Source organism: Melanostigma gelatinosum (genome assembly GCF_949748355.1).
Source record: "Melanostigma gelatinosum genome assembly, chromosome: 2".
NCBI lineage: Eukaryota > Metazoa > Chordata > Actinopteri > Perciformes > Zoarcidae > Melanostigma > Melanostigma gelatinosum.
Genome location: NC_136635.1, coordinates 23,622,968 through 23,643,972, shown reverse-complemented (window position 1 = coordinate 23,643,972; position 21,005 = coordinate 23,622,968). Strand labels below are relative to the sequence as shown.

At 43.7% G+C, this 21,005-nt stretch overlaps 1 protein-coding gene across 1 annotated transcript in view; it reads left to right on the top strand.

The window, feature by feature from the left end:
- Positions 1–21,005, top strand: part of myo5aa (myosin VAa) — a 43,235-nt gene that overhangs the window by 6,056 nt on the left and 16,174 nt on the right. Inside the window, exons 2-17 of the mRNA XM_079293164.1 lie at positions 5,701–5,811; positions 6,659–6,830; positions 6,976–7,120; positions 8,113–8,269; positions 9,556–9,699; positions 11,775–11,856; positions 12,665–12,772; positions 12,882–12,988; positions 13,236–13,501; positions 13,635–13,716; positions 13,840–13,980; positions 15,001–15,126; positions 16,151–16,234; positions 19,536–19,691; positions 20,189–20,286; positions 20,395–20,481. Coding sequence (XP_079149290.1) covers positions 5,701–5,811; positions 6,659–6,830; positions 6,976–7,120; positions 8,113–8,269; positions 9,556–9,699; positions 11,775–11,856; positions 12,665–12,772; positions 12,882–12,988; positions 13,236–13,501; positions 13,635–13,716; positions 13,840–13,980; positions 15,001–15,126; positions 16,151–16,234; positions 19,536–19,691; positions 20,189–20,286; positions 20,395–20,481 — 2,066 coding nt within the window. The remainder of the gene's footprint in view (positions 1–5,700; positions 5,812–6,658; positions 6,831–6,975; positions 7,121–8,112; positions 8,270–9,555; positions 9,700–11,774; positions 11,857–12,664; positions 12,773–12,881; positions 12,989–13,235; positions 13,502–13,634; positions 13,717–13,839; positions 13,981–15,000; positions 15,127–16,150; positions 16,235–19,535; positions 19,692–20,188; positions 20,287–20,394; positions 20,482–21,005) is intronic.

Sequence of the window (21,005 nt, the reverse complement as noted above, 5' to 3'; positions counted from 1 at the left end):
AGAAACAGCTCAAAGAAACTCTTTGATCTTAATTGATGTAAAAGCGCTCGTCAAAGTAAAATACGTGCGCGGCTGTTTGATTTTCGCGCACATGGATCTCATTTGCGTTCTCGGATTTTGACAGTCATTTACCTTCATAGTAAAGTGTTTTTATTCTTTGATTTGAGGGTTGCTGGAAATCAATAATACCTGACTGACAGTCAATTAAGATATTTTACTAAGTAAAAACTCTGAACTGAATTTGTACCTTCAAATGGCACATTTTTTTAATTTTTATGGTGCTATAAAAATGTTTTTCTCAAAAATTCCACATAATGACTAATGCATAAGTTCAGGACAAAAATGGGTAATTTCACAATATTTGAGGTGCTACAAAAATATTTTTTCTCAATAATTCCATACAATGACTGATATATGTAATCAAGGCATCGTTGACTTAATAATTGTTTATAGTTGTTTAAAACATTTAACAATAACAATAAATAACCACAAAGAAATAAGAATACAATTTAATGTGATTGTCTGATTTGTTTGTTTTTTGTTAAATAAATCAAAGAAAACACTTTGAATCTGTAGGCTACTGCCTAATAGTCTTATTATTGCCATTTGATGACAATTGCTCATATATTGTAAGCCTAAATAAGTATATGTATTATTTTGAACAAAGGTTAAATGTTATTTCACAAGTTTAAAAAAATGCCCCCAATTTTTATGAAAATGCCCCTGGATTTCAGTCAGTGGGGGCAAAAATTGCCCCCCAAAAAATATGTGAATTTCCTACCCTGCATAGATCTACAGGCCATGTAGATAATTTACCTGCTTGCTGTGGCATGTTGTACGTAGCAGCAATATTCTCTCTGAAGCGCGGGTTAGCTTATTATCTGCGTATCTTTTCCTAATTGACACATTGTGGTTTAAACATGAAAGAAGAAGCACAGCTGTGCGATTCTCATGTAGAAGAGAACTACACTACTCCCAGAGTCAGCGCTGACTACACTAATGAGATTAGACACGGCATCGTCACAGCTTCTTCGTAAGATACCCTGATCCTTGGCAGCCAGTGGACATTTGTAGTTGTTCCCTCGCTAGGGAAGTCAACTGGTTTTAGTTTCTCTCCCACCAAACTCTCTCCAGCACCACTGAGCTCTCTGCATCTTGGCTTCACTGCCCAGCTGAGCAGAAAAAAACAGCAGATTCTCACATGAGTGGCATCATGTGACGAGGCCTCTGCAGTCTGGGACTTCCATTGACTGCTTTACTGAGAATATGTGAGCAAAACACTTTTTCGCATACCTCCGCAGCCGTCTCGGAAGCTGTCTCTGCCGGACCGCGTTATAAAATGTTCTTCACGTTTGAATCCATTTCTACTTTAGTCATTCTTATGATGTCGTCTTTAAAGGTTGAAAGAACAAGTTTATGTACACCACAGAGCAGAGGAGTGTCATTTTATTGGAGGAGGCGACGTGGATAAACTTGCAGAAATCACCAATAACTGGTTGAAATTGGAAATTATTTCCATGCGAGTGGTCCGATAGGTGTTCATTTAGGGTTCAGAGGAGTCATCGCTGGCCAGAGTGACTTCAAGAGTGAAAACTCAGAGTATTAGCGAGGGGAAGTCTCTATAATCTGCTGCTGACTTTGTGCAGATTTGTAAGCACTTGTCATGGAGGCCCCGCCCCGTCGTTGCAGCCCTACACCACCAGCACACACACACACACACACACATACATACATACAGTACTTGTACACACACACACACTCTCCCAATCTCTGTGACCTGATGTCCTTGCAGTAAAATCAAGAGAAAAGGGAGGTTTTAGATTCACTGTTGAAACGAATACGACTTTCACCGCGTCTTAAACCTTTCTTCATTATTTAGACGATACGACCATCATGTTGTGGCTCACAGTTCTGGATGGAATGGGCTTAATCTGGCGTCTTTTATTAATGTGAACAGATTTGTACCTATGTTTTCTGTCTGTGGGTCAGGAAAGACTTCTCGCTGTCGTCGACTGGAGTAAGATCAGCCGGTGTTTGTTAGCCTGATCAGGTCATGATCCTTTGTCTCAGCTAAACCAGGATTAGCTTCAAGAGCAGCCTTTCTCTGCTGCTAACCGACCGGTTGTCGACCCCTGTGAGGGAAAGTGTAGACGAGTTAATTGTCTGAAATTAAAGGAATTGTGTCATGAAGTACAGTGCACTGCAACTAGAGCAATGGTGTTGCTACATCAGATTTCTACTCTAATATAATCCAACAAATGTTGTTTTTTTTTGGTGTTTTTAAAATGTTCTTACGTATCAAGTAATTGTTCTATTATTCTGCATTTTGACAGAGGATATTAAACTATCATGTCACTGTTTCAGACAGAGGTCTTACAAAAGACTCAATTCATTTTAAAGGTGGAAACGAAAAATGAGTGATGGCCTATTAGTACCACTGCCATGCATAAATATACCTGTTATCTTTCATACAATACTGAACTATTAAAATAATGGACACATTCATGTTTCGAAAAAAAAAAAAAAAAGAATTCAATTTTCTAATCAACCAAAAATTTCACGGACCCTCTGCAGTACCTCCGCGGACCCCCTGTTGAAGACCTCTGATCTAGTGTGACAACCAAACCAGACCTCCCTTGACTGGATCTGTAAGGACTGGAATGAAAGAAAAAGCAATTAAACGTATGCTCGGGGCGGGATCACACTGAATACATTGAAGATGCCTCCATTCATTTGAAATGAGAGCATCTGGTACTGACTGGAAGAAGAGCGTGCTGCATTGTTTGCACGCATCCTCTCCATGGTGTTATTCTGATCTGTTCTACATAATACATCTTGTTTTTTCTGCTCTCTTTCTTGAGCTGTGAACCCTTTCCTGCTTTAAGAGGCACACAGTTATCACATTGAAAGCATGTGACCCTGGCATCAGTGTGGCCCTGAGGTAAAGGAAAGGAAACGGGCAACTACAGATCCACGAACACATTTAGCACTTCATAGACAGTGTATGCACACCTATGCATGCGGCATATGTGGGGCGAGCTCGATGCAGAGACACTTTAGTCATGTGATGTCTGACGTCACAGATGCTCTGTCGTCTTTGGTCCTCTTTCTTCTCCCTCTCCTCTTCGTCTGCTGCCCACAGCTCACGAGCCGAACCGTCGCCCGTCCCTCCGTCAGGCAGACGGGCTGCACTCTGACTCATCACAATCTCTCTCCGGCTCTCAGACGCTTCTCTTTTCCAGCTTGTGTTTCATTGTGAAGGATAATGTCCTTGAAACGTGTGTGTGTGTGTGTGTGTGTGTGTCAGTGTTTGAGTTTCATCCTTCATCTCTCCTCTGTTTTCTGAACCCAGAGGAATTTGTTGGTCTATAAATATGATTATTATTATGATCCTAGCCTCTGCAACTGCATTATATTTCTGTATTTTCGTCCCCATAATCAGGTACACACACACACACACGTTTGTGTTTTGGTCCAGCAGGAAAGAAAATAAATGTGCAGATTGGCAGCATATTTCACCGTTAACTAATTCCAGATTAACATGCTGACATGTGAAACAGATGTGTGTGTGTGTGTGTGTGTGTGTGTGTGTGTGTGTGTGTGTGTGAGGATCAGGGAGTGCGCACAGCAGTGCAGTGATGTCTCTTTGAGGTGTGATGCTGCTCAAAACTCGCTGTTGCTATTTTTAGCCTCTCTCCCCTCATCCTCATCCGCTCTCTGTCTCTCTCTCCTTCTCTCTTTTAGTCTCTCTCTTTCTCTCTGCCTCTCTCTCTGCCTCTCTTTTAGTCTATCTGTCTCTGTCTCTCTCTGCCTGTCTGTGTCTCTCGCTCTCTCTCTCTCTCTCTCTCTCTCTGCCTCTCTTTTAGTCTCTCTGTCTCTGTCTCTCTCTGCCTGTCTGCCTGTCTGTGTGTCTCTCTCTCTCGCTCTCTCATTTTCTCTGTTGCTAGGAGGCAGGCAGCAGGATGGTGTCCTGCGGGGACCAAAGAGGTGAAACCGATAATGAAACGTTGGAATGGGAGGAGTGATAGACACAGGCAGTTTCCCTGTGTTTTGTCTCCCCTTTAAGTAGCTATAAGGTATATTTTCCTAAGTTTTAAACTGACATATTTTACACCTTTAGAAACTTTGAAGTGTTTCTACCATTTAAAATACATATCTGCTGGTTTGAACAATGTTTGGCATCACAGCAGGGGTTTGTAGTGACTAAACAAACAGTGGTCTGGAGGTGGTCCTGAATATTATAATAATCTGCACGTTGTTAGTTGTCTTTCGTGTCAGTTAAAGTTTCCCTAATTCATACTTTCATTCTTTGCTTCAAGAAGACTCAGCGTGCGTTCGGTAATATTATTTATTGTGGACTTATTCCCTGTGTAGTTCCTCATCACTTCATTTATTTTTCCATTTATTTTTCATTAACTTTGGCCTCGCTCGCACAGATGGCATTGCTTCTTTTGAGGCAAACCTAAACCACACGGCACACTACTTCACCCCACTGATCCCACAGTGTGGTCTTCCTGCAGAGGTGGAGAGAGAAAAGGATTAGAGAGAGGAAGAAAAACATCGGGACAACCTGGGGGCTTGGTGGTGGTGGAGCTCAGATAGACTTTAGCTGCTATTTCACCACAACACTCTGATTAAAACGAAGAGTGAGAGACCGGCAGGGGAGAGTTTGTGTGACCACGATATCATGATTCAGATTAGCGGATGTTAAGCAGCAGACCGAATTGTGCTTCCTACAATCCTTCTCTCTTGCGTCTGTTGAACTGCCATCAGCGGTTTATGTAACGAAGCCTAAAGAAGCCGTGAAATCGATGTTAAACCTCCAGAAAGTATCAAAAGTGTCATTCAGATACTTCTGGCTCAGTAGTTCACTGTCGGCGTGTGTCTCAGCAAAGTGAAAATCCTCATTCATGTTGAGATTATAACACGTAAAGGTTTTAGTCTAAATCCCGTTGTGATTATTTGATCATCTTTCTCCTCTGACCCGAGGAACGCTTTAACAAAGATGAGGAGTATATTTAATCTGCTCTTGTTTTCAGAGCAATCATTTATTTTTATAATTTTCACACACGCCGTTGATTCATTTACAAGCGCTTTTGTGAGCTGGATTCCTCAGCCATGTGACTGCCAGTGTTCATCACTGATCTTCCACATGTCTGTAATCAGCTGATTGCCTCCAGTCACAAGTCTGTAAGGCCTGAAACAGTTTTGTGTGTGTGTGTGTGTGTGTGTGTGTGTGTGTGTGTGTGTGTGTGTGTGTGTGTGTGTGTGTGTGTGTGTGTGTGTGTGTGTGTGTGTGTGTGTGTGTGTGTGTGTGTGTGTGTGTGTGTGTGCGTGTGAGTGAATATTCAATTACAGTATGACCACACAATATCCACAACTGCATTCCTCAGAGGTTAAGAGCTTTGATTTTGGTCAACAGTGTGCTCCCCTAACTGAGCTGACCTTTACGGGCCATGAGCTCATGACTGTGGCGACATAGACTCCAGTGTTTTCTCTGAGCTCACTCTGTTTTATCAATGAGTAGAATGAAGTACACATAACAGTGTCCCGTCAGACCCAGGTGAAGGGGCTTTATCGAACAGGGAAAACTCCGAAGTTTAAAAATGTGGTATTTTCAAATAATTGGCATCATTTGTGTTCCTCAAATGCTACGACTCGTCTTCATCTAACTTGTCTTTGCTATTTTCCTTCTTTCAGAGTGCTCGGGTGTGGATCCCCGATGCAGAGGAGGTGTGGAAGTCTGCCGAGCTCAACAAGGACTACAAAAATGGCGACGTCTCCCTGCAGCTCATGCTGGAGGATGGAACGGTGAGGATGAATGGAGGTGTAGGGTGGGGAGGAATCAGTCTCTCCCTCTTTGTGTTTTTTCCTCTTTGTTTCATCGGCTGTCTCTCTTTCTCGCCGCCTCAAAGACACTTCAAAGTGCCGGGTCTCATTAGTGGTTATTGCTTTTAGCATGAGCACTTTCCACAAATGAGACCTGCTTGCAAAGATTCCCCCCCAAGGAGCATTTAAAATGTGTAGCTGTACATTTAATACTACAAACAGCTCCTAGTACTCCTGTTAATGAAAGCATGCTACTGGCAAGACTATTTGCCACATTGCTCCTTATAATTTAGTCCCTTGATCATATGTAAAGCACTGCAGCCATGTCTGTGGATTTTGCAGCTGATCTATGTGCAGATTACATTTACAGATCATGTAAGTTGATGAAACAACAGGTTTAGATGATTGTGCAGCCCCGATGGAGCTGTGTGGTCTCTGTGTGTTTGCTGCTGTTGAAGATGATCAAAACAGCATCATCACTCAATCCGGTTATCTAATTCATTCCCGATGCTATTTGCCAAACGACTTCCTGAATCAACCTTCCTAATAAAACAAGCATCAGAAAGAGATCTATTGAATAGGGGTATAAAGATATTAAACGTTTCCACGCAGAGAGACAGGAACCAAAGTGAAAACAAGATTAATAAATAAATACAGCTTTGAGCGACTGGCGGTTTTGCTCCAGAGCCGTTCCAAATCAGAAGTCTGTCTCATGACATTTTTGAGAATATGCATGAAAGACTGGCTGAAATGTGCTTTGCTCATTTCAACCCTGTTGAATCTGTTATAACTCTGTTATGCTCCTGTTTTGCGCTGCTGTCCTGTTCAGAACGTTGAGCACAAGCTGGACCCCAAGACGAAGAACCTGCCTTACCTGCGAAACCCCGACATCCTGGTGGGCGAGAATGACCTCACAGCACTCAGCTACCTCCACGAGCCGGCCGTGCTGCACAACCTCAAAGTCCGCTTCATCGACTCCAAGCTCATCTACACTTACTGTGGTAGGCGCATGCAGCTCCACTTTCCACTTTAAGGAACGGTAATGTAAAGAAAAAACACACAGGAGAGACGCGTCTCAATTTGCCACCTGTTCGATGCGGTCCAGTTCAGCTGCAGGTGAGCTCATACGTTCCCTTTGTGTCGTAGGAATCGTTCTGGTGGCCATCAACCCGTATGAGCCGCTGCCTATCTACGGCACAGACATCATCAATGCGTACAGCGGTCAGAACATGGGAGACATGGACCCACATATCTTCGCCGTGGCAGAGGAGGCTTACAAACAGATGGCCAGGTTTGTGTGTGTGTGTGTGTGTGTGTGTGTGTGTGTGTGTGTGTGTGTGTGTGTGTGTGTTACCTGAGAAGCCTCGGTTCTAGTCTCCTTGTTGCTCAGCCCTCTCTCTCTCTTCTGGGTTTGTAGGCCAAAGCTGAGCCAGAAATAGGCTCATGGTGGTCTCGCTCTTGCTCTCTCTCTTGCTTGCTCTATTAATACTATATATATATACATATATATATATATATAAATATATATGTATATTTACATGCAATTTTTATTCTAAAACTAAGTATTTGAAAATCAGCTACAAAGTTAGCAATTGGTAATATTTTCTACACTGAGAGGAATGGTTTGAATCGGTAGTCTGTGTTCCAGCCAGTGGGAGTCAGGGAGTGCATGGCATACAGTTTGACTCCACTAATAAACACTCGGCTCACGTTGTTGTGAAACTGTAGCCCAGTCTGGAATACTGTCTCCCAACAGGCTTCACGTGCCCACAACGGAAACGGCCCCCTGACACAATCTCGAACTCGAGAAAGATGAGGAGGCCTTCCCAAAAACTCCAAAGACTGAGACCAAAAAAAACATGAAAGAAGGCCCGAGAGAAGAAAACCGAAGAATACATCCTAACTGCTCAAAGGGCTAGGGATGCAACAGATGCAATAGATGGAAAAATGCCAAATGCGAAAAAATAAAAAGATTATAAGAGAGGCAGCCGACCTACCAGCAGCTGGGACTTTATTTCAAAGAGAAGGACGAGGCGGTGCTGCCTCAGGATCTTAGTGAAGTTCTTTGGAGAATTTGGAGGGCAGCTTGCTGGTATATTAAAGCATGCACAGGGAGCAGGGGATTAATACGGTGTTTTAACACCTGCTCTGGCTAAAGGCATTAAAAATGCCTTAACTCCAAAACAAACCCCCGACGAAAGGACAACAACATGTGATGTATTGATGTATACAGCTTCCTTATGTGTGTTTTTTTTTTTATTTACTTTTTGGTCGATCTGTCAGGGACGAGAGGAACCAGTCCATCATTGTGAGCGGGGAGTCCGGAGCGGGAAAGACGGTATCGGCCAAATACGCCATGAGATACTTTGCGACGGTCAGCGGCTCCACCAGCGAGGCCAACGTCGAGCAGAAAGTCTTGGCCTCCAACCCCATCATGGAGGTGAGAACAGGAGGCGGTCTGTTGAGTGAGACCCTGGATCATTTCCAGTTTCATCTTAAAGGAGACCGACACTCAAAGAAGCCCCAAATATTTCTTCAAATTTAAAATAAACATATTTGAATCCTTTCGTGAGCATCTCCTTCTTCTGAATAAACCACTTACTGAATCTGAACTTACTCGATTCTACTTTGTACAACCTGAAATGTGTTGTGGGCGTGAAGGACTGGAAACAGCTCTGCGTCATGTTTCCCAGCAGTTTATGTGTGGACTCGTGTTTCCTTGCCCTAATTACTCTCCAGTAAATTCACACGCTCAGTTGATTGGTGTTGGTATGGGCTGAGTGTCATTACGTTTGCCCTTCTCTATTATCTCGCTCTTCTCCTTTGGTATTTACTTCCTCCCTTCCCTTCGGTTTCTCCACCACACGGTGTCTTTCTAGCCTCGAGCTGCTCCGCTGGGATAACACTCATCTTCTCCTTGACTGTGTGTGTTTTTGTATTTCATCCTTGGAGTCATGAGGACAGGAGAGGTTGGAGAGCTCCCCTGTGCCCATATGCTGCCTCCCTTCCTCCCTTCCTCCCCCTCCTCTACCTCCTCACATCCTCCACCCTGTCTGTCCTTTACAACCGCTCTGCTAACGTCGCTCTCCTCTTCCCCGGCTGCAACTTCCACCTCGAGCCAATCGGAGACAAGCTGACAGAATGAATAGAAAGCTTTCTTCCGTCGCAGAGATGTCACTTTAGCCTCTCAGCCTGGACGAGAGTAGATGGTTGCATCAGCGTGAGAGTGTTTGTGCATCGTGTTTGGCTGATGCAGGCGGAGATTGAAATACCTGCTGAAAGACTCCTTGTCTGCAGTGAAGGACTGTGCGTTTGGCCTTAACTCAGCCAGAGCCCTCACTGCTCACACACGGTTTAACTCGGTGCAAGCCGGCTGCTTGAACAGCTGGAGTGTTTGTGTGTTTGCAGCCCCACCCGTCTCCCGATAATTCCCCGTAGGGTCATTGGTCGCTCCTCTTTAGTGAACTAAGGCTGCTGACTTTAGCCCATTTTTATTTTTGGATGTGTAGTAGCTCAACAAACTCAGAAGTCCATTTAACTACTGATGTTTCGACCAACCACGACTAATCTTCATCTTATATCGGGTTGTAAGCCACAGTCTGATGTTCTGGCGCACTAGTTTTAGGATCAGGTGAAGAAACATATCCTTCTGAATTCAAACACTCTCACCACAATATGTTGCATGTTTTTTTTTTTTTTGCATTTTGATCTCTTTCCGTCTCTCAGGCCATTGGCAATGCAAAGACCACCCGAAACGACAACAGCAGTCGCTTTGGGAAGTACATCGAGATCGGCTTCGACACGCGCTACCGTATCATCGGCGCCAACATGAGGACGTATCTGCTGGAGAAATCCCGAGTGGTGTTTCAGGTGAGCACATGAACGAGATGTTTTGTTTGTGCGTGTGTGGATATTTTTAGTGACTTACACCCGTTCCTTAACTCATTACAGTCTATTACTCCAGCCTCGGCCATCACATATCCATGCTCAAAGTTAACCTTTGTACAATTCTACAGTTCTCGACATTGTATAATTATTTAAGCTGTAAACAGATAACGGCTTCAAACATTACAATAAAACCACCTTTAAATTGCTGTATATTAAAACTGTATTTGTATTATGGTGTTATGTGTGTTCGACACTCTACCTTTTAAATTGAAACGTTGCATTAAAAAGGGCAGACTTTGTAATGGTAAATGACACAGCACAGCGACAAGCGCAGTGGGACCATGACTCGGTAGGTAATTGGCTTCCAGTGGCTTACACTTAACCCTCGTGTTGCTGCACACGCCATACGCACACATGCATGCATGCACAACCAGTAAATGATGTGCCTCGGGTCATATGTTGAAGTATCGGACTCTATTGGCTGTACAGGAAGCAGGTGACATGCGGGAAAAGACACTTGCGTAACCCTTGTTCGTCTCACGACGGGATAGAGTCTGACTTCCCAGCTATGTCACCGACTGTAGGGGGCACACAGTCCCTGGTTCAATTCCAGCCGGGGACCTTTTGTTGCATGTCACACAGGACACACCCCTCTTTCTCCCTGCATACTTTGACTCTGACTCGACAATTTCTATCAAATAAAGGCAAAAATGCCAAATGAAATGGGTTTTTTTTTTATTGGAAGTTTGCCGTTTCATTCAACAGGCATCGGTTCTGACTGTCTGAACTACCCTGCAGATCCTTACTTATGTTGCCCACAGTACAACAGTAATGCTGACCCTGGTTAAAGCGTTTGAGAAGTTGGACTCAGCCAACATTAACTGTCTGGCCCTGGTGCCCTTTAGAGCACAAGAGGAATGCGGCAATAACTTCTTTCTCCACAAAGACGAGTAGGAGGAAACAAAGTAAACAATCCATCTGTCACACCGGGTGAAAGCACAGCACCCCCCCCCCCCCCTCTCTCTCTCTCTCTCTCTCTCTCTCTCTCTCTCTCTCTCTCTCTCTCTCTCTCTCTCTCTCTCTCTCTCTCTCTCTCTCTCGTCAAAGACATTCTATTTTTTTTTTTATAATAATAATTACATTTCTGCCCTTTTCTTGTTTAACTCCTCCTATAGATATGTTTACGGCCCCACAAAGTCTTAGAGAATCCAAATCCGTTCACATGGTTAGCAAACAGAAAGGTTTCTAGATGGAGTTCATTTGCGTTTTCTCTTCTACAGCTTTATTGTATATTCAGCGGGTGTGTTTGCTAACTGGTGGAGCCAGTAGGGCCGTGTCTGGATGAGGAAACATATTTTAACAGTGCGCACACACACACACACACACTCTGTCTTTGCAACGCTGTTTAGGAATGAGGATGTTTAGAAATGAGGATGTTGGCGGAAAACGTGATCACTGTCCTCACATTTCTTACACGATTGCCACATTTACAGGTCTGTGTGTGTTTGAATTCTAGTAGCAGAAGCACCGTTGTAGGACACAGGTAACAGTTTCCAGCACGCTGCTGACATCCTTTTTAGTTATTCATTTTCACTGGAAATTGATTTATAACTCAAGTTGGATGCAGTTGTTTCTTATTTATGCACATCTACTGTAGGATCTATCGGGTATTACCTCCTCATAGGGTTGGAAACGCATGCACATGTGGGCCACATCTTGTGTTTGACTTCCTATATGTCTGGGGAATTTAAGTGTAACAAATAAACTTATTATTATATTCTTATCTGACTTAATAATGTCTGTTGATATGCCCTTGAGCAAGGCGCTAAATCGCCAACTGTTCAAGTGGAGCTTCCAGATGTTAAACTGTCAAACTGATTCGAAGCCCATATGATTATACATTACCCACAGATGTTCCCTTGCAAGAAGGCATGTTGAAAAAAAAGTCTAAAACCTGTAAATCAATGACATTCATGTGCTGTATTTTAATAACAATGCTATACAGGTGTGCATGCAGCATTTCCCTCACATTATATCATCTTCATGCTTTGTTTCAGGCCGACGAGGAAAGGAATTATCACATCTTCTATCAGCTCTGTGCATCATCCCATCTGCCTGAGTACAAGGCGCTGAAGCTGAGTGAGTGTCATACATGTGTGCATGCAGCCACACACACACACACACACACACACACACACACAGAGCTGCCAAGTGTACAGTAAACTCTACAATCACACCATAAGCAATGACAGACACAGTAGCTTGAAGTCAGAAGGAACAGCTGGAGCGAACAACTCATTTTCTTGTGAAGACAGAGTCACTGATTGGACGAGCACTGTGTTTAGCTGCAGTGCCCCTCCCCCCCCCCCCCTCTCTACATCTTTGGAAAACGTCGTAACAGACCACAGTCTGAAGAGCGCTGACAGATATCCGATTTTATATCAGTTTAGTATCAAACACATTGACTCTGTGGTTAAACAGGCACTCAGAGCTCTCCCACTGTGGACCTGCACCTGCTCATCCAAGCCATGGGACACACACACACACACACACACAGCTGCTGTCTTTTCCTCTCCTGCTGACTTCCTGGCTCAATAAATGGGCTGGTTGTCACAGTCGTGTCAGTGCCTCTTGTTGCCAGGAAACAGGCCATGCCTTAATTCAGTGTGAATAGAGAAACAGATTGTGGGAAAGTTGAGCTGACATCATTTTTACACAGAAGGGTTCTTGATGGTGCACTGATGTCACAGCTCCCCCTAGCTAATCAGAAACAAAATGTGATCTTCAATAAAGTTCTATTGATTGAACGAGGTACATGTTGCTTTCCAAAGCTCCGTGAAAAAGGGAGGATCCTGTGAGAGCACATTTGTACCCACGTTGCACGAGGTAAAACTGCACATACCGCATGTTTTCTCAATGCGTTGACTCTCTCCGTTTCTCCACGCAGGCAACGCAAAAGACTTCTTGTACACCAGGCAAGGCCGCAGCCCGGTTATCTACGGTGTGGATGACACCAAGGAGCTGTCCACCACTCGCAAAGCCTTCACATTGCTCGGTAACAGGCTCGCCCTCGCATCGAAAAATCCACAAACATTCAAGTAAAACACTTTGTAGGTATAGTTTTCCAGCTCTTTGAATTAATGTGTGTGTGTTTTCCCCTGCAGGTATTAATGAGTCCAATCAGAAGGGGTTGTTCCAGGTTTTGGCTGCTATTCTTCATCTGGGAAACGTGGAGATAAAGGACAGAGACTCAGACAGCAGCGTCATTCCTGTGAGGATAATATTAATACTGCGGTTCAGATTGACAGTGAGACGAGCTGAAACAGACAGCTTCATATAGCCTGTCTCAGACGGACATCTAAAAATATATGTGTTGGGCCGGTTAGAGCCGAGGAACAAGTCAGTGATGCTTATTTGCGCTACGTGTTTAATTTCAACTGAGGAAATCCATTTTGTCTTAACCGACATGGTGTTGGGTATTTCCTGGTGTTGATTAAGATCTCCTCTTTTCCCCGTAGCCCAACAATGGCCACCTGACGGCGTTCTGCGAGTTGGTGGGCGTGACCTACCAGGACATGTCTCAGTGGCTGTGCCACCGGAAGCTGAAGACGTCCACAGAGACGTATATCAAGACCCTGCCCCGCCTGCAGGCCACCAACGCCCGCGATGCGCTGGCAAAACATATCTACGCCAAGCTCTTCAACTGGATTGTGGAGCACGTCAACAAAGCCCTGATCACCAACATCAAACAGCACTCCTTCATCGGGGTCCTCGACATCTACGGGTACGCCTGTGCATTCGCCTGTCTGTGTGGGGTGACGAGCAAATCTGAGGTTTTAAATATCACTCGTATGTTAAGAGTGAAGTCATTTGCTCTGGCGTACTAGCGGATTGACTCCTCTGTTCTTCTCCTCAAGGTTTGAGACATTTGAGATCAACAGCTTTGAGCAGTTCTGTATCAACTACGCCAATGAGAAACTCCAGCAGCAGTTCAACATGGTGGGCAGCACGTTATGTTTACAGATATGAAATAGTTTTGTTTCTTTTTTAATTGTTTGATGCAAGTATTTAGCTTAATCCCCACTTGTGTGTGTGTGTGTGTGTGTGTGTGTGTGCGCGCAGCATGTGTTCAAGCTGGAGCAGGAGGAGTACATGAGGGAGCAGATCCCCTGGACTCTGATTGACTTCTATGAGAATCAGCCCTGCATCAACCTCATAGAAGCCAAGATGGGCATCCTGGACCTGCTGGACGAGGAGTGCAAGGTACGTTTTTATTCCATTCCATTCAGTGGTGTTGTTTTTGTATTGAAAGACACTTAAGATGCAGAGAGAATTGCTGACTCTGTCCAAAAGGATGCATTTTATCCTGCTTTTGTTTGACAAGCATACAAACCACATAGACCGATCATAAATCTTCTCATCTTTTAAAGAATGTACAGCTACATAAGACTTGATGACTCATGAATACAGTTTGTGGAATAAAAACGTTCTCATGCACGTAAACATAAAGTGAAGTAAGTCCGTGCTGCATACTGAGCAGAAGCATGTGGGCTGTGGTTGAACCGCTCACTGAGAGCCTTCCACTAGTTCACACCCACATTCTGCTTTACGTTTTTTATTTTTTATTTTTTACAGTCAACCTGTTGGTGCCTCCCACCACACACTTGACCCGAGTCTCCCAACACACCCACGCTTCATAGTTCACATCAGAGTTCTCCTGCAGAAACCCAGCATACAAAACAGTGACCGCCTTCTAGCGTACGCAATCGACGGGTCGCCTGTTTATATTGAGTTGGAGACGCTACACACTCGGAGTAATGTTTGGCGGAGCTTTGGTTGAATGTATATGAACGATAAGCGTTATCTGAGTTGATATTCAGGTTGCAGCCGGTGTAGATTAAAGGCAGTGCTCGTATCTGTAGCGTCGACGCACTTTCACAGCTCGGCCGGTTCACTAACGACGCCGACTAATCTCTCTGTGGCCCTTCACCGCTGCCAGGGCATTTTACAAGCTGTTGACATTTGAGGTGGTCCACACATTGCTAACATAGTTTGAATGTAACGCAAACACAAAATGGACATTTGGTTTGACTTCTTGGCAAAATAAAAATCAGAAAACATGTTGTCCTCATGCACTGTGTAGCCAGAGAACAGCCTTGTAAGATGTAATGCAGTCCAATAACTCTGCAAAATCTGAATCTACTTTCAGTACTTTGTCTTTCAGTGTGTTTATCAGCACACATAGATCATTTTCTTACCGTGTGTTCTCCGTTTCTATACTAGATGCCGAAAGGTTCGGATGATTCTTGGGCTCAGAAACTCTACAACACCCACCTGAAGGCCTGCTCCCTCTTTGAGAAGCCGCGCATGTCCAACCGCGCTTTCATCGTTCAACATTTTGCTGACAAGGTGGGCTTGATTGTGTTGGCTTAATGTCTGCATGGTGTTCGTCATCGGCAGAGGAGTTAGATTCATTATTTTTGAAAACGAATGGCTCGTCCCTTTGTAGCTCAACATGCAACACTTAGGGACATAGTGGCTGCAGTTGCTGCTGCAGTGCTGGAGATATTTTTAGGATGGCTGGAGGACAGATCACTTTTTTTTATAATCATTGTTTTCACACACAAAACCAGTACTGCAGTGAAATGTTTGGAGTGTGTGTGTGTGTGTGTTTGACTCGTGTAATCCACTTTAGTGTTCCGTGTCCTGTAATGAGGCGCTGTGTGACGCAGTGTTGTTTTTAATGTCTGTTTTAGGAGCCTCACTATAAGGTTACAGATAAACGGGGTCAAGGACGAATGCAGCTCCCCTGACATTAAAATGGGATCCTCGGAGATATTTCTGACCAAACATTTGAATGTTGATATATTTAAAGGCACTTGCATCAGGAGTTCATGTCCGTACATGAGCTGCTCTGAGGGTTTTACTCTTTGCCTTGTGAGCTTGACATAAAACCAATCGATAAAACTTTTATCGATTGGTTTTACTTTTTTATAAATGTACCTGAAACATTAGAACAGTGAACACACATTTCTTTGGGTCAGATTATTTTGTAAAATCTGCCAGAATGTGATTAGGAAAACAAAAATGCCAGGTAGAGGATGTAAATTGTAGGGATGCAAAACCGAACCGTAAAAAAACGTACAAAGCAAACCGTGAGCCGAACCGAACCGTTGCATCATTTGATGAGACGCCAGAGACAAAGAAGAGGCAATTATCTGAACATAGGCCTACTTGACCATTAAGTATCCTGCCTTTCATCTATATATTTTGGAGGTTGTGAACACACAAAAAACAAATCTGTGGCCCAAAAACTGCAATACCAATCGAACCGTGGGCGCTCGTAAAGTGAAATAAAAGACCTGGATACATCCCAGTGAAATGTCCTCACAGGTATTGTAACACTAACTGCTCTTTCTCGCTCTCTCGGCAGGTGGAGTACCAATGTGAAGGTTTCCTGGAGAAGAACAAGGACACCGTGAACGAAGAGCAGATCAATGTGCTGAAGGCCAGCAAGGTGAGCAGCACAGACGCACACCTACGTTATATTTAATATACACGTATAATCAGTCAAAAGCAGATCCTAACTCGATTCATGTGCTGAGAGCCATTTGAACACATCAATGTACGTCCACTGAGATCAAAGCCAAGAAGCCTGCCGCTCATGGAGAGCTGGTGCACCTGGTCAGTGTGTGAAAAATAGACGATTGTTTCGTGACCCGAAGTCCCACCTGAAGGCTCGGGGAAGCAGCGCCCTCCTCTGGCCATGTGGAGGTAGTGTCGATGCCAGAAGTGATGACAAATGCCACATCCAGGAGGTTTATGGCCAGAGAGGTTGAGGTTTTATTTGTACGTCACAGAGAAAGCTAAACGCACACACAGTGAGTCAGGTCAAAGAGGATTTTGGTTCATTATTATGATATCAATATGTTTGTTATTATGATATATTTTGCTACATTTTGCACCTGCTAGTTTGTCCAAATATATTTAAAGAGCTTTCAGAAAGGCATGACTAAGCCGAAATAAGTTTGTTATGTAGTAACAGGAGTAATACTGTACACATGTTGCAAACTTCCATGCATTTACACACATTTACTCGTTTTGTCAAACAGAGACATCACACAACCTTGTTTAATTTTTGGGAACAAAACGCGAATGAACTAGAAAACCAAACTCTACAAACATGCGTTCTATTAAACCTAACTTAGCCAGATCACCCCGAATTAACATTGTGTGTGTGTGCGTGTTTTAATCTTTGTTCAGGATCCATGTCTAAAACCGGGTTGGGTCAAAAAGCCATTAAAGCCATTAAATCTTCATTGCTGTTTTGATATACATACACACACACACACACACACACACACCGGCACAAGCTATGATGTGTGTTTTTCCAAAATGCTTTAAGTGTCCTTCGACTGTTCTCTTATAGACTTCATCAAGAGCAGAATTGGGTAAGGGTTGAAATACTGTCTGCTCTAACCTCTAACACGATCACTTAACACACACACGCACACACACACACACACATACTCATGGATGTAAAGTCTGAATGTTGCCATGGAAATCAGGGAGATTTAAACAATTAATGCACATTTTTTCCAGCTAGCTGACTGTTAGCTCATTCCATGAGGAGCTGTAAAATGTCCCTTAAACTGGTCAACATCAACTGTTTTCATTGCATCACCGTCTGTTTTCTGTGATCGCCCTTCAGATGAACAGAGAAATTCTCGGGTGATGTGTTTTGTAAAATCCTGCTGTTGATAGCCCTTCACCTGTCAAGACGGTGAAAGGAAATTCTGGTTCATTTCAGCGTGGGTCTTATTTGCATGGTCTTGGCCATTGTCTTTTTCAGTGTTGATAAAATGGGACTCATTTGAGATCTGGTAACAGGGAGACATTGCTACAAAGAACTGGGGCAAAACATGTGCAGTCAGACGATCATACAGGCTGTAAACAAGCTCACGATTTATTGATGATCTAAACCCAAAGTAAGCACAGCTGAACATGTTGCTAATAGTCCTTCATTGCACAGTAAACATTCTGTGTGTGCTCACCAGTACAGTGAGTCCATGTTGAAACAGGAAGTCCATTTATAAACTGTGATAAAAATGTACATCTTACCTTTCCTCTTCGTTTTCTCCACTAAATAAATTCGGCTAATTTGGGGGTTTGTTTAAAACCTGCAATCGTCTCATCGTCACACACGTGTCCTGCCACAGTGGACTTGTTTTTTTAGCTGTGCCACTTAAATACCAGATCTTAGCAATTGGCCCAAAACTCTGTAAAGAAAATCCAGGTTGTATGAAACAGGAATTTCCGTTCCAGCGTACGCAGTGAAGTACTTTCAAAGAGTACCCGCATGGCTCAAAACTGCATCGGGGTCTCGCATTCATGCAGACGAATGCTTTCAAGTGTAATCAATACAGTGCATTCGAGAAAATGCCTGATGCAGAGTTTTCCCATGATGCATTGCATTGAGCTTCGAGCTCAGTGGAAAATGCATCCCACAGTGTTTGGTAAATAAATCATCATCCCACCATGTCTCTTCAATCCATTTCAACCTCATCATTAGCCGGCCTGCTTTTATCGACTTCTCGGTTTGGATCATATGTGTACTCGAGCTTCTGATGGGGTTACAAATGATTTTTGAACTTGAGCTTGTGGGGTTCCTTTCTTTTTAATGTCATTGTGTTTCTTTTGTCACTGTGTCTCCATGTGTTGTCCATGTATGTTTGGTTCTGTCCTCATCATGACAACCCTTCCCTGCCAGCAGAAGGTAAACACAGCCGTTCTTACGACGCTGGTCCGCCTGTAGCTCTTCCTTTCGCAGCTCTTCCTTTCGCTCCTTTTTTTTTTTCTCCCCTCTTTTATCTTTCCTCCTTCCCTGTCTCACTCGGTCATTGAGGTGTCCTCACTCTAACAGCGCTGATGAGATTTAAGTTATGCGTTTGTGTCTTTTGTTTGCTGCATGGGGGAGCACTGGAGGCACTCCGAGAGGAGAAAAGAGGGCTGGACGTGAAAACAAAGGATGGAGGATATTTGTATGTTTTCAGAGCCGAGTCTTTGTGGCCGTGGCTGTCCAGATTATCCTGCTTAATGACGCTGGTGCAGAGGAGCAGCATGGCAGCGCTCTGAGCTCAGCAGGAGGTGCTGAAGCTGCACATAACACAGCATCCTCCTCATATAACCTCAGTGTTATATGGAACATGACTGATGCGTTTGTGTGTATCATACATGATTCATGTCATAGCACCATGGCGAGATAACGCCGCGCAGTCACATATGGCCACTGCATACTTTCATATGTGACAAAACTTAACCTTTCATTTGTTTGTATTGGATGTTTAACACATTGTAACAACTCTCTGACTGGGAATACGTTTAACAAACGCTAATCAACAAATCGTTCTACTCACTCATCTACTCCAACTGTGCGGCAGAGTTGCTGCTGTCTTTGTGTGAAAATGTTGAGATGAATTAACTCTCATGTCAAACTATCTCTGTAGTTGATGACTAGATTGCTTTTTAAATAAAAAAATGAAGTCCTCAACATCGTGGTTTTCGACACTCGAGTGAATTTATAAAGTCTTTATGCTTTGTAAGGCTTAATGCAATAGGTAGGAGAAATGCATACGCATGCCTGTAAAACGAGGCTGTTAGAAACAATTATCGCTCATAAATATGTTTCGTAGTTTCACTGAAGCTTAATTTAACAGTACATCCAGAGCGAAATGCTTTCAGTAAATCAATATTGCCCTGCAGCGTGTAATGCTGCCATCAGCTGCTCTGTTTGACTGTAAGCGGGCTGCTTTCCACAGTTTCACCTGCTGGTGGAGCTGTTCCACGACGGGGAGAAAGCCACCAGCCCCACTGGTCAGGTCTCCGGCACCGGAGGCCGGACCCGCCTCAGCATCAAACCTGACAAGGGCCGTGAAAAGAGCAGCAAGGAGCACAAGAAGACCGTCGGCTGCCAGGTTGAGATCTCTTTTCAGTGTTTTTGTTCTGTGGACTGATGCAGATAGATAGATCGATAGATAGATACTTTATTCATCCCCAGGGGGAAATCTGTAACACTTTGTACACTGTACTCGGTGTAGGTGTCTACACAGGTGCTCGGTCCGATCTAACTGGACAGAGTGAGATCAGATCCAGCACGTTTTGGTAGATATCAGATCACATTGAATATATATTAGATGCCCTGTTTACCCACATGTCTTTTCTTATCCAAATTCATTGTCCAGCGTTTGTTTTTATTGCTGCCAGTCGTGAATTGCAGCCACATAAAAATGAGGAAAGAATGACTCCTTGACTTCTCCGTTGGTTTGAAGGGATATCAACTATTTCTTAATCTGCTCTGATTGTTTTTAGATCAATTATATTGCAGAAAACAACAGCATGTGTTCGTAATGATGGTTATCCAAAGCTGCGTTTCACACTTGAAAATGATGGTGATGATTGTCTTCTCTTGTAGTTTCGTAACTCGCTGCAAATGCTGATGGGTACTTTGAACGCAACAACCCCGCACTATGTACGGTGCATCAAACCCAATGACTTCAAGCTGGCCTTCACGTGAGTCTTCCTCTTCTTCATTCATGAATTGTTGTATCTGGAGCCGCCATCTTAGCTCAAGTGTAATTTATAGAAGCCATATTTACTGTTGTTGTTTGACGTCTGCAGGTTTGATCCGAAACGTGCGGTGCAGCAGCTCAGAGCCTGCGGTGTCCTGGAAACCATCCGCATCTCTGCTGCAGGTTTCCCATCCAGGTACTGATGCATCCCAGCAACACTGCCACTGTTCCCCGTAGACCGTCTTGTGTTGGATATGCGTTGTGTCCTTAAAAGAGAGTTGACCCGACACGCAAGAGTCTGCTGTACAATCAAGTCTGAATACATCCTCACAACAACGCAGCCAGCTCGGTGCAGGATTGATTTGATCCGCGTCTTTGTTGTCCATCAAGCGCTGAATTTGTGCAAATGGTTAGATGTAGAGGAGACTGTTTCATCCAGCAAAGGATTTTAGTCTGGCTTTACTTACTGGTCTCCTTAATACATATCAGATACATATTGATTCTGACCTGAGGATTTGAGCAGAACCTAAATCAAAGCATTTTCACATGAGAAAACATTGTTCGGATTTTAGTCCCCTTCCAGGTTATCTGTTATATGTCACAACAATTTTACAACTTGGCACCTCAAACATGCCTTGCATTACCTTGCAAACCTGGTTCCCTCTTTGCAAATTGACTTTGCTGAAAGAATGTACTCGATTGAACAAACGGCGAATTAAT